Source organism: Falco peregrinus, chromosome Z (assembly GCF_023634155.1).
Source record: "Falco peregrinus isolate bFalPer1 chromosome Z, bFalPer1.pri, whole genome shotgun sequence".
Lineage (NCBI taxonomy): Eukaryota > Metazoa > Chordata > Aves > Falconiformes > Falconidae > Falco > Falco peregrinus.
This window is the reverse complement of record NC_073739.1, coordinates 64,555,621-64,570,102: the sequence shown is the minus strand read 5'-3', so window position 1 is coordinate 64,570,102 and position 14,482 is coordinate 64,555,621. Positions and strand designations below refer to the sequence as shown.

The 14,482-nt window shown below is 37.7% G+C and overlaps 1 protein-coding gene across 5 annotated transcripts in view; it reads right to left on the bottom strand.

Annotated features, from left to right (window-relative positions):
* The window catches only part of PDE4D (phosphodiesterase 4D), a 621,455-nt gene that overhangs the window by 22,876 nt on the left and 584,097 nt on the right, over window positions 1-14,482 (bottom strand). The window contains exon 1 of one of the 5 annotated variants that reach the window (XM_013302871.3): window positions 2,132-2,810. The exons of the other annotated variants lie outside the window; for them this stretch is intronic. Within the exon in view, the coding sequence (XP_013158325.1) occupies window positions 2,132-2,179 (48 nt within the window). The 5' untranslated portion in view covers window positions 2,180-2,810. Of the gene's footprint in view, window positions 1-2,131; window positions 2,811-14,482 lie in introns of those variants that run through there. 5 annotated transcript variants of the gene reach the window in all.

Genomic DNA, 14,482 nt, shown 5'->3' with positions numbered 1-14,482 from the left:
ATTATTTTACTTGATTTGAAAAGTCTTGTATTTACAAAAAGAAAAAACCAAAAACCCAACAAGGAACATAAAACAGGCCAGCCTTAGAAATTAATGTAAGGCTTTTGTTTATATTGCTTATCAATGCAAAACTATCTTTGATTGTAGCAGCATTCTTAATACAAAAACTGTATTCTTTTTAACTAAACATTTGGGTTGAAACCCCATCTGTTCAATTAATATCAAGGGCATGCACTAGGTTTTATACATAAGCTTCAGTGAGGAACATAACTAAGCCTGGCATTGTGATAGTGGTGCTCATTGTTTCAAGGAAAGATGCTCAGTAAAAGCCAGGGTTAAATACTCTACATGACAATCATTTTCTGAAATGTAATTAACAGAAGAAAATAAAGCACAGCCTGGCACATACAGAAAAATACGTATAGTAAGGGATGCAAACATATATAATAATCTCTGAGACTTCATGCTTCCTTAGAATTTCACAAATACTGATTTGAACATCATAAAAAGCAGATCTTTGCCTCTCTTCACGTCTTTCCTATAATGTGCATACTGTGAACTTAAAGAGCACTGTACTACACTTGTGTTCAAGTACTGTTTAGCTTAACTAAAATCATTTGCTATAGACAGCATAGGACACTGCCTATACAGAGGACTGTTGTGGTTTGGGCTTTTTTTCATGTGTAATCAATTACAGATACCATGCTGTCTGCTGACCTTCAATTAGCAAAAAAATCTATCCATTTTTAAAGGCTAGAACAGTAAGAGTGAACATTTTTTGAAGATTGGTAATTGGATTTTTCTTATTTAGCAAGTAGAGACGTGACAGCAGCTGCCTGGAAATACAGGGAACACTTCCATGTAAATTACAGTAATTACTGCAGTTTCAGCTGAATGGAAAGTAACTTCATCTTATTTTTTGGTAAATGAGAAAGGAATCCACCTAGCTAGCATAATGGGATCCAATTTCTTCACAGATGACTGATAAAAATCCTTGAGAATATACTGTAACAATTCTGCATTAGCAGGGAATGGTTACAATGACCTAATCGGACATAATGACCTAATGAGGGTTTTACATTTTTATTTAAAAAAACAATCTATTATAAAAATAGGTATTAATTAATACAGGCAAACATAAGAGATTCAGTCATGTGTAAGTATAATGCCTGTATTACTTTTGTCATTTAATTTAATACTTGCAATATTTGGTTCAGGAGAAATCAGAATTTTCTTTAAAACAGGATTATTAGGAACAATTATTGTATGTCAAGCATAGGATGATGATTCTTTTTCCTTTTTCACACACTTGATAACAATTATAAAGGCAACATTTATTTTTTTTAAGCACAAATGCACAAGTAGGGCTAAAACAAAGCCCAAACATGGTTTTGTATTAAGTGCATTTCAGTTCTGTACATTGATAGGCATAATGACTTAATTCCTTAGTGCAAAACTTTTCCATAAAAGAGATAAAAGCTTATATAATTTCATTTTCTAGCAGTATTGCAGCTTCAAGCTAGTTCAAAGCTGCTCTACATAATAATGTAGATCAATATTACAAGATGACAATTTCTAGTGTTTTCATCAATAAAGTTGTCACACACACACAGAGGCTACCAAAAAATGCTGCTGGAACATACTGTTGATAATTTCACATTTCTTCAGCTATTAAAACCAGTATGAGTCATGCATTCACCCGTTATCCTCAGCGTCTTTACTTATGCCCTCTCCTATTGTGTGCTATCTCAGTTCTGAGTTTGTTGGGTTTTGGTGTTTGGGGTTTTTGGTTGGTTTTTTTTTGTAATCTTTTAATGTTTAGAAATTGAGTTGTGTAGTAATCTTTTCCTAAAAGAAAACAAAAGTCTTCCAGATTTCTTTGGCTTTAGACTTGGTCTGATTATCCACTGAAGCAACATTATTTTGTAAGTCCCAGCACAGTTTCTAAGAAAAGACTGTATACTGTGCAGTTCATTCTCATTGCTGAACAAAGGCTTGCTTTTCTGATTTTTTTTTTACTTTCTGTGACTATGAATAATATGAATATCACCCACAAATACTCATGCTACCCAGTGATCATGCAATCATGCACTGCAAATCAAGGTTCTGAAAAGGTAAAACAAAATCCTACCTTTATGTAGCCCCAAGAAACTGAGAGTAAATAGTTTGCCTCAGGCATTTTTGATTTTTTTTTTCTGTACTACCAGTCTGCTAATCAGTTCTTTACTATCTGATAACGCAAAAGACTTCCAAGAAGAAAGATTCTTTCTTCTATCTCCCAATTATTTTTGCTGATTTTCAGGTTCTCAGCAACTGTGTGCACAGGAGGCATACTGAAATGAAATCCAAACGCATGGTCTTCTGATTGTATAAATGCCATTTGTAAAACTCCAGGCATTCAGAGGCAACACTGAAGAGACATATTGTACAAGCTGAAGAAGTATCTGAAGAGCTAGGGATATGCATATTTCCTGAACACCAGGACTTAATGAATAATGTACGTCAAGATGCTCAGATGCTGGAAAGACTTGCTTTATCAACAGCTACCAAATAAGGACCTGAAGGGGAAGCTACAAACGATGCCAGAATCCCTCCCATAGAGCCTAACTAGCAGCCAATAGTATGTCATCTTAACAATATAAATCTGAGGGGCTGGTGACATGATGTACAGTAATTTCCCATTGGCCAGCACAGGGGACTCTCCTGAGCACGGGGTATATCTTTTTGGTTTTTTACAGCAAATGCTATTTAATAACGGCATCCCTGCCTGCAGCATTCACATACCATTCAAAAATAACTGGGTTAAGGTCTCCCTCCTTCAGCAGCATTTGCCAGCTCTCTTCAAAGGATGCACCACCCAAGCAGTTAAAATCAGTATTGTGCATATTCATATGGATAATCTTTTATATGGAAGTATATTTAGAGTTTTTTGTGAAGATAAAACCAGAAATAGAGCTACTAAGTTTCCTGATCAATCTGTGATGTAGCATCACAATGAAAATGTTTTTGGCTTTTATGCCATCTAGATTAAAAACTGATCTACTTAAACCACTGGGTAGTCTGTCAGTTTCTACTGCTTTTTTATTTTAAGAGATAAAAGCAGTTATTATTAAAATAAAGCAAGTCATGTGTCCTACAATTTCCAGTAAATGTTAAGTTTCCATGGAGAAGTCAGAAGTGAGATAGTAAGGGTTCTCAAATTCTCACTGTATTTATTTAACTTCAACTCATTCTGTCTTGGCAGATTAATATAATCAATTACAGCTACACATCATAGAAAAAAGGGGATTAATTGAGCATGGAGTGTGTCAGTGAGCTGACTCAGAGAATTATACAAAATATCCCACCATCTGCCATTCAGAGACCAAAATTTGAAAGGAGGAATGCATTATCTTGCACTACTCTGTGCAAGGCATATGCACTACTGCAGCAAATTTCCAAGTCTGATTCCATCAAAAGAAGGGAGTGTTTCCCAATATGGCAATGAGGAAATGTCTAAGGACAAGCCGAATGAGATGCAGCGTTCAGCCTAAGCCCACACTGCTGATTCACTGAAGATGCTGACCGACAAGGGTCATAAGGGAGGGTTTGGCTGAAGTAGATTCTGCTTCTCTGGGTGATGCTACACAGCAATGTCAGCAACGCCAAGTGCATGAAAAAGAGTTGAACCTGCACAACTCAATAGGGCAATACATGATATTAACAGATTTCTTCCTTACAGAAATATATAGCAATGTGACAACTGAATATAGTTAATGTATTAAAAAAAAACCAAACATGAATGAACACATTACTGATGTGTTTTCCTTATAATACACAAAATTATACCTGTCCTAGATGTATACAGGTAGATAAATATGAAACAATTAAGTTCTGAAAACAGACTTGGGTTATTAGAGAGTCAGCAAGACAAAGCACCCAAAAAAAGTGCTTCTGGAAAATAATTCTCCTCATTTTTCCAGCTCAGCTTCATAACACTGAACATCAGGCTTGTCTGCATCTTTGTTGCATCATTTTCTGATAATCCACAAGAGAGCACTGCTGTCACCTACCCAGCATCAATGCTGATAATTGCAAAAATGCTGCCTCCCTTCAGAAGGCAATTTCAATCATGATGTAGAAAACAGTAAAGTAACAGCCATTATAATTCTGGGTACTTAAGTGAAGCATGTGGGTATGAACGTTTGGTTGCAATAGGTAGTATGAACAGACAGTGGAAAGCCAAGTTTTTAAGTTACTTCTCTTACTTTGTTACTTTGAAGACTGGTTCTTCCTTACACCTTATTAACAACTGCTCCCAAAAGCACAGAACTTGTTTCAGACAAGGAATATTTTAAATGGCTGCTATGTGAATTACACAAATTGTTTAGCATGTATAAAAAAAAAAAAATCTTCCTTGAAGTTTTTTTGATCCCCACCAATGTATGTGATAAATTCAGTAATTAGGGCTGTGTCTTTATTAAAGGACGGTATTTATAGAGCTATTAGATAGATAATTCTGATGTACATTGGAAGAATATTTTTTCATGGTTTTACATGTCATAACAATTTATTTTAGCTGCATATTAACTATATCGATAATAGGAAAATAACAGCTCATACTGACAGCTTATTACTAATTTGTATGATTCTTCCAAGATCCGCAGCCTCAACCTCATAAAACTATCAAATGCTGTGATACAATTTACTAGCACAACTTCACTGGCTCAGAAGGCATGCCCTATGACTTTAGCTACATGTAAAAGTTGGGAGATTTGTAGCAGCACTGATTTGCAGTAATCATTTTGGCTGATTTTCATCCTCAATTTCCAGATGGGAATGAGTAAATAATTAGCTTTAGAGGAGGTTATGATGGATAGATGAGTGCACAGCAAATAGCTGCCACACACAACTAAATACCTAGAGCAATTCAAGGTAAGAAAAAGAGAATTTAGATATAAGCTGAAATCCAGCACTGTGAAAGGGAAATTCTTGTTTTCATACACAGATACATCCATGAAGATAAAACATGGGGGGTGGGGGGTGGGGCTGGGTGGGAAGGGAATAATGACATTTTCTACAATGGTTCCAACAAAGCAAAGAATATGCAAATGAGAAAGTGATAATTTGAACTGATAGTAACTGAGAAAAAAAGGAAGTTTTTAATGAACACTGTTGTGTGTTTTGAAAGCATCAAGACAATGACCTTGAAAGGCAGAAAGACGATGAAGTCCCTCAATACCCACAGGAAACGTTAGCTGTTATTTAATCAACAAGCCTGGACAACTTTCTTTGCAGGAGTCATAAAAAGAGCTGGCAGAGATCCCAGGAGCTGTGATATTCAGCTTTAGCAAATTTTGAAAGACTGCAAAAATGTTAATTTTCTGCCAATTAAAATTTGCAAGCAGGATGCCTGGGTAACTTCAGGCCACTTCACAAAACATCAGCCCTGGGTAAAATAATGGAAAAGCTGAAATACACATATTCTAGGCATTTGCTTGAGAAAGAACTAGGACCTTGGAGTGTAATTAATGCCAGGCAGTATTGTTTCATGTCTCTGAACACGTAATATTCTTTGATTTTTGTAGGGCATTTTATTTAGAACTGTACAATATTCTGTAACAGCACTCCTAACGTTGAGAGAGGATACATTAAATGGATTAAGAACCTGATCACTGACCCAATTTCTAACAGCCATCAACAGGCCATCTTCATCTAATGGGACTGTTTCAAGTCAGGCTTTGCAAGATGTGAGACTATTTTACGGTATTCATGTGAAAACTTCCACAGAACAGAAAATCCAGGGGCAAAGGAGAAAGGTAAACTGTGAGGATGTGGAAGTCACCAGCAGCAGCCTCACTTGTTTAGTATGATGACACCATTCACGTAAAATACAGTTCAAAGAATTTAATGGCAAAAGATAGCCAGCAATAAGCAACACAGTCCGTGAGTACAAAATGGTGGAGTACACTGAAGAAAGCAGAAACCCTGAAGAGTTTAAAGAGTCACAGCAGAACACCTCATAGCAATACTGTGAGCCTCAAAAATCTGCATCTCCTGTGATGCTAAATAAACAGAGAGATACTATAAACACACCATTCTGGTGAGACCAGTGATGGAATAGTGCATACAGCTCTACTGTCTCTGTTTTCCTAAATGCTGTCACGTACAACATGTTGGAAAAAAATTACAAGTGTTATTCAGAGGATAGAGAAAATGTTTTATTTTAAGATAAAAAACTCAGGCTGTGCAGATTCAGAATAAGGCTACTGTGTAAAACCTGACAAAAAGGAAATAAAGTGTAGGGGACCTGGTTCACTAGCACCAAGGAAGCAGCAAGAAGCAACGGAAGGCAGCTGAATCTGCCTCAAACCAACAGAGCTGAAACCAACTCAAACTACGAAGACGACATGTGGAGTAACTACAAGAATTACTAAATTAGCATACACCAGCAGTGAAGTGGTAGATCTTCTGTTCTTTGGTATCTTCAAATCAAGAAAAACAGTCTTTTTGGAAGATACATTTTAGACAAATGCAAGTCGTATTAGTCAAACACAAGTCAGTGAGTCCAATATTTCCACAGCTATGTGCAAATTAGCCATCTGAGAGTCAGGAGATCCAGTAATCCACTTGGCCCCATGAGTCTACTACAGCTCAATCTACCTATTTCAGATGCTCATTCTAGAAATTCTACCTTCTAAATAACTTGCATAAAGAGCCTTCATGACATGACTTCTACAAACATGCTCTGCTTGAAACCAACTGTTAAGAAATTAAAAGCTGTGCATCTGTGATGAAAACAGGATTGCAGTGAGTTACCTCAAACATTCTTATAACTGAAGCAGTAATCTTGAGCTCTGTGCAAGCTTCTGGAGCTGTCAGTACTCATACTTTCTAAACTATTTCTTGATTCTTTAATAAAGCTCTGTACCATTGCCACAGTCAGTAAAAAGTTACAATTAACCTAAATTTTACTGTCCTTCAAGAAAAATGTGAGGATTTTCATTACTAGGTTGCTCTTTTTTTTTTTTTTAATCATTCCAAGCAAGTGCAAAAGCATGCAGTTTCACCAACATTAGTGAAGGTTTTAATCCTTTTATTTATCTGGCATACTGATCATCACAATTTGCTAGAAGGACCTATAGCCTGGAAACCACTGTAAAGCATACATACCAGACTATGTACGGAATACAAGACATTCAAGGATAGCTCATTTCCAGCTCACGCCCCCGAGATCTAGAATAGGGCTTCTGATACAGAAACACATTACTTGCAAGGGCAAGAATTATACCCTCAGAAGCCTGACAGAAACCTTGATCCTCTAAAATAAAAATATCTGTGTTCCTTTCTGGCTTTTGTTAGTAAGCAAAGATTCCTGAAGGTTCAGTCAGCAGGAAAATAAGATGGCAACATTTCAAACCTGAGAAAAGGATAGGAAGATGCCCGAAGGGTCACTTTATTGATTCAGTTGCAGTACTTCTGAACTGTCCCACAGACCTACAGTCTTGGTCTTTCCTTCCACAGGTCAGTGACGGGTAACACGGGAGCTCCAGCTGAAACATGCTTAGCTTACAGGGCAGAACAGTACTTCCTGGCTTTCAACTGCAACCGCTGGATTGACTATGAAGCTGCTGACTAGGAACCTTCAAAGAGATGTCTGAACATCTACCCTGAATATAAGTGTATTGGATGTAGTGAGTATGTCTAGTAAATGGCAAAGAGTAAACCAAAGAGGATGACAGCTAAATGCATCACTGACTTCAGTTTTCAAGGTTGTATGCATTACAAACAGGAACCGACAGCCTGAAGACATCTCATGAGCCAAATGAGAAGCCTGTTTGAAAATATCAGAAAACATTTTTAGTCTGAACAGAGAAGAGCAATAATCATTCACGTCAAATCCAACTCCTACTGGTCACAAACACAGGACTGTTTTTACAGCATTGGCCAACCCCATCTGGCATTTGCACTGGCATGCACCATAGCAGAAAGCCTCCCAACAAAACAGAAGGTCTACTCAGTGCTGGAAGACCATAGCAGAAAAGAATGGTTGTTTCGTCCAGCAAGCAAGGGCATGTGGCTGAACTCAACAGAGCTAAAACTGAGAACTGGTCTGGAGGAAGCAGCAGGACAGCTAGGGACAATGAAACTATGCTGAATCAACCAGCCTCACCAAACTTCTCTGGGTTACATCTAAGCCTCCCTAACTAGAAGGAAAGAAAATGCAGAACTTCATTTAAAAAAAGAAAAAAAAAAAATCGGGAATTTTACAAATACAAGTTGTTCCAGCTGCACAGCTATCAGCTGCCACACACCAAGTGAGCAGCAGGGTTGGAGACAAAGCTGGGTCATAACGCTGGTATCAAGAAGAGATGAACTCCACTGGTGGCTGATAACCGATGGCTGTAGTTGGAATGAATTCCTAACTCTTCTGAAGGAGTCTCAGCTTTAAGGACCCTAACTATAGCATAACTTCCGCTTTAAAAAGGCTTTCTTGGCAGCCTCCTGCTTGTCAGAATTACATTCATTAAACACAATGGAAGCCTAAGCTATATAATTTTACAGAACTTTTTATTTGGGAATACATACTTCTCATGCATCAAATATGATAATTTTATGTTGCTGAACAGACTGAGATGACAACGTTCTTCTGAATTATTTTGGGAAAAAACATAGTAAAACCCAGAAGCTGGGGTGTTTAATAAAGTTAGGCCCCTTTATTAATAAAAAAAAAAAATCTATTTTCTGGCAAACCACATAATTCAGTGTTTGTATTTAGTGCCCTCTAGCGGTAATATAAGCATTAGCTATGAATATATAGGAACACATTTAACTTTTTTCAGACCAGAAATTTCAGCGTGGTCCACCAATTTTCAATCATACCACAGCAGAGGTCTTTACAGGTTTTCTCTACAACTGCAGTATTTTCAATAGATACTCCTGAGCAACTGCACAAGCAACAACAATTACACTGTGTTTCAACCCGTGTTCTGGGGACCACTGGCAATATTTTAAGACACAATATTCACTTACAGTTTTCTTGCAGGAATTCTACATAACAATGAGCACAGTGTGTACATAATGGTTTCTAAAAGAACACAACCCTGCAGTAAATGGAGTTTAATTTCAAATATTTTGCTTGTTTGCAATATTCTGCTATATATTTATTTCCCTCAATTCAATGCTGTCAAAACGATGAAAATAAAACTTCAAAAGCTACTGTTAAAAGCTAATTTTAGATGACAGAAAAGTAGATCAGGGTGTGTAGACAGCAGATTTGAGGAGGCAGTTGCCCTAGCAGAAAGCAATGACAAATAGCTGAGGTGGTTCTCTCTGTATCCAGCGTGGCAACCCACAGAATCAAATGCATAACCACAATCCCATGATTTTGTCCATTAAATTACTATTGTGAACAGCACCTGATGTGAGCAGAAGGCTTTTCAAGTTCTGCCCTAAAAACTTTGTTTAAAAAAGCACTTTACCTTTAGTTGGATATATATAGATATGTATCAGATATCATAAGCCCACAATATATGTGTCCATACATACCCACAGCACACTGATGCAGACATATTGCATGTTTGTATCACAATGGGACCAGTTATTTACACCTCTGGCCTGGAAATGCCTCCAATGATACCCTGAGTTAAGGCAGTATTTTTTAAAATCTTGCTTAAAATCATTGCAACGTTAGTGGAAATACTTACTTCACTCAGTTAATCCATCATATCAGCATATTTGTCAACAGACACTAAAATGTTTTGCTCCAAGTTTTTCCTCTGTAAATATAAAAGATGCTGGCACATAAACCAAATGTGTGCTCAGCTTGCACTGGACTTGAGCTCAGGGAACCTGGAGGAACCTGTGAGATTTTATATTTTTTACTTTTTGTATCTACTTGATATGCAAAAATCCATTGTATTTATGCAAGCGATTTTAATGACATGATTCTCTTGCTATTAATCCTCCAACCAACTTTGCAGGGAACAATCCAAAATGAAACTTTCAAAACAGCTCTGGAAGGAGCAACAAATAACCACAAGAGAGCCCTAACCTGGAATTTTTATAATTATTCATTGCCTTACAATACCCTGGCACCAACTTTTTGCTTTACAATAATTACCGTATTTTATAGAAACTACAATTTGGATGGAAAAGTGGAAAATAAAATAGAAATTATTTAATTATCACTTTACTTTCAGGACTTATCCCAACACACCTCTTACACAAGCTGCTGAGGCTTTACTCTGACCAAATCTAAAAACCAAACAGTTCCAGGGCTCCCTTAGAAGACCCATTCTCTGGCCTTCCAGCCTCCTTTTAGGGAGAGTCCTCTCTGGGAAGAGCAGAACCAAGACCTGTTATATGTGGAAGGGAAAACACATTTATTCCTCTTCCCTTAATGCTTGTATTACATATTATGTATCTATATGGTGCACAGGACAGTGAGATAGCCGTAACAAAATAGAGTAAGAAAAAAACCCAAAATAAATCAGATATGGGACAAAAAGAAAAAGGTAAGACTTCCTCCTTAAAACTTTATCCACAGATGGCATAGCAATTAATTCTTAGTCGCATCTTTTTGCCTGTTTTTTCTTAGAGACTGCTGTTGGGGAGTATCTGCTACGGCCAGTTCTGATCTTTCTCTTCAGTTCTTTCCCTTACACACATCGCTTCCTGTCTTGGGGACAATGACAACAAAACAGCCAAAGCACTGCTATCACCTTCACTCTGTCCCCTTACCTGCCAACAAAAATGCAGTCTCAAATACAGTCGAGCAATTTAGATTATACTGGATCTTTTGTTCCATTGAGCTGCCACTTCTTTGTTACACTTTGAATCCGGACATTTTCCAAACAACATATTGAACCCACCCCCGGCTTCCCAAAGTGCAGCCCCAGACAGCGATGTTTTGTCAGGGCAACAAATACGCAAAACTGGCAAGTTTGGCTGTAAGTGGAATCTCAGGGCTACTCCTATGCTCCTCAGCAGTAAGCCCCTATGCTTTACAGACCCTTTAACATGCTTTACAAAAAGCAAAGAAAAAATAATCTGACTTGAAAGAACAGTGTGATCTAGTATATGCATCTCCTTCACATGGCTACACCTACTTCAGTGCAGAGACTTTCAGTCTAAACGCGCTTAAGAAGAGTTAACATGTCAGAGGTACCGCAAAGACATAAAACTTCAATAATGCACCAATATCCACCAATACCTTTACCTTCAACAATACCAATGTCGGAGAAATGTTGCTATTAATAAAGAATACTATATGGAGATACACTCGTTCCCAGCTCCAACTAAACACTCATACCCTGCGGCACAGGAATTCCAGCAACTTGTTATGTGTTATCCCAGCTACAGCAGCTGCAGGTGCCTTTTCTACAGCTTATTTGCATAAGTAAGATTTACAAGCTACATCATTGTTAATGCCTCATCAGGATACTCATATTAGGGGATAAGAACACAGTGACGTTTAAGCCTCTTCAAGACAACTTGTGCTAAATCCGTAACGGTGTTCACACTGGAAAAACGATAAAGATGATTTCTTCTAATATCAAAAAAACACCTCTGCAAATAAGTACTTTGTCTTTTAAGCATCATGAAAAGAGAAAAAAGATTTTTTTTCCTAAAATATATTTGTAGGAAATTCTAACAGTTCATTTCTGACTGAATGGAAAAGATTTGGCTTTAAACCTATCAAAGTTTTTTCTCCTTCTGCTAACTTATATCCAGTTAACATTTGCCTAGTTAACATTGGCAGCCATATCTGACAGAGACAGGAGGTAAAAAATACAAGTAAAAAATACCAGCTTGCCATCAGTTTCAAGGAGGAATAATGCACTTATTCCTTGATCACCCCACAGATTTGTAATTCTCAGGCTGTTACTCACAATTTAAAGATATCTAGAAAGAAAAGCTGCTGTTTTCTCCTCCTTTTATCCTTTATGAGGCTTTCCCCCCTCAAAATAAGTGTCAATTTCAGCAAAGAGATAGGTCTGTAATAGAAGGAATGTAAGATGCAGAACCATCTGAATAACTTATATATATATATGCACTCTGCAAGTAAATACCTACCCCATAAATATCTACTTTTAACATTAGCCACAAAAGAGGTTTGTACCCACATCATGCATTTTTGCAGACAGCTGTGTCTAACAAATGTGCAAAGAGGACCGATACTTCACTGAGAGCTGCGACAGCACACTCTAGGACTTAGCTAGAGCAGGAAAAACTGAGCTTTACGGGTATTGCCTATTTCAGAGTGAAAACTGGCTTGCTATGTAAGGAAGAAAACAGCTTCACTGGTATTGCTGGATTAATCTTCCCTCTCCTGTAACACAACCTTCTTATTTTAATGAGGTGTTCCTACTGTTGGCCTGGTCAAGCACATGATTTAACAGTTCAGCAGAATTTTTTTTGAATGGTTGCCATTTCATACTAAGAAATGAGCCTTTTAATCATCTTTTTTAAAGCTACAGTCATGCTTAACCTACATAGCGTTCTTGTGAACAAGCAAAAATTAATGATTTTTTCTCATTCTACTATATATGAAAACCAAAAATGAACCAATCCTATCCTTCTAAATACTGTTACATCTACAAAAAAAAAAAAAGAAAAAAAAAGGAAAAAAAAAAGACAGAAGGTAAAAGCCATCCTACTCAAAAAAGCAATGATACCACAGATACAAGAAGAGAATTGTCGACACTGCAAGCTCAGTACAGCTCTGATATAAACATACCTTAGCAAGTGCTAAGATCATCCACAGGAGATACCAGTATTTTGAAAGCAGACCTCAAGTTTTTTCATGCAATTATGTCGGTTCAGGCTCCAGTTCTTACTAAACCATGGCTGTTGTACTCCTAGCTAAAGTGCACATTGTTCTTTCAAGAAAAAAAACTCAGCAAGGGTTATTAACCAACTAATATTAATTCAAATGTGTCCTTCATACTTGTCATTTGAATATTTAGATGCTCAAACATGCTCTAAATCCAAGTAGAGCCACAAAAGATGAAGATCCATCCATCCATAACAGGAGAAACAACCAGTCTCATCCATTACACCCTTATCTCACACATACAGGGAAACAAGAAAAAAAATTAAAGCTTTTTCTGTCCAAGTGAATGCTTCACTCAAATGCCTCCACGTAAAATTAAGAAAACAAGCGTGACACCCAAATTGTTTCCAATACCACAGTCAAGCGCACTACAAGGTTGGGTTTACTGGTACATGAGAGAGATGGAGATAAGATAAAAAAAAACAGGACAAAGGCGGTTCTGTTGTTTCTTTAATTACATACTTATTACTTCTGTGACTTAAACCCCTCAAGAAGTCCCAGTATTTGCATGAGGAAGGTCATGGTATATTCATGCTTCCTTATTCTGTGTCTACCGATACCAGTCATTTGCCTGTCATCCTACACATAGGACCAGAGGGTCTTTTTGGGCACTGACTTGTTGCGCCCTGGTGACAGCATGTGGCGGGGTGCTGCTGCTCTGCTCTGTGCCTGGCGCTCGGTTTGCCAGCCATGGGTGTCTGCACACCTGGTTGGTGTTTGGCACGCTCAGACCTTGCCACACCAGGGAGGCACTGGCCAAGTGCTGCTAAGGACAAGAGACGCACCCACGTCTGACAGCTAACGTGCCTCGCTGTCCCGTGCCAACATGGATGGGTTCCTTTGGGTTTGGCAACCACGTGCTGGAGCAGAGCGGGTGAGTGCTTGGACTGTCACAGCTCAGTCCCACCTGGGCAACAACCGACTGCTGAGAGACATTTGAAGAAATGGGCTGCTAGCATGTTTCACCTCTAGCTACTAGAGCTTCTGTGTAGCTCATCATTTGTAATATAGACAAGAGGAAACATACAAAGGATCGGACTTGCTCAGCAGAGCACACTGTTGGAAACTGAAAGCATCTGGAACAATGACTGAGGGTCAGGAGATGCAGCTGGATGCATTTCTCATTAATTCTGTAGAACTGGATTTCAGGTGAGAGGTACCCTTTCAGTAATCCTCCAGCTTTTTACGTAAGCCACACCCCCATTTGTTTCATTATTGACAACTGATTCCTTAAACATAGAAAACATTTTTATGCTAACTTTTCCAGAAGAATAAACAGTATGGAATATACAAATAGATACCAAGGTTTACTTGCCACATCAATGTATTCACCCCTGAGTAATGTTAACTGTGGGTTGCTCCTTAGCAACCCCAGTTTGACACAGCACCAATAAATTCTTATTTACGAGGAAATAATTTTATTGCTAAATCAATATTTTCTTTGAAAATGATCAAATGCAGCTAGTATTTAGCAATTTCCAGTAAGTACTGTAACACTGTACAGTAATCACCTTTTGAAAACACTGCTTTCAGTCATAGTTTATACCATTGAGTATTTTATATTTAAAAACGGTTAAATGTACATTAGTAACAAATTAATTAACATAGTCAGTCTTTAAAAACGTAGGTCACTTATGAGCTTATCTAGCACAGCAAAGCATTAAA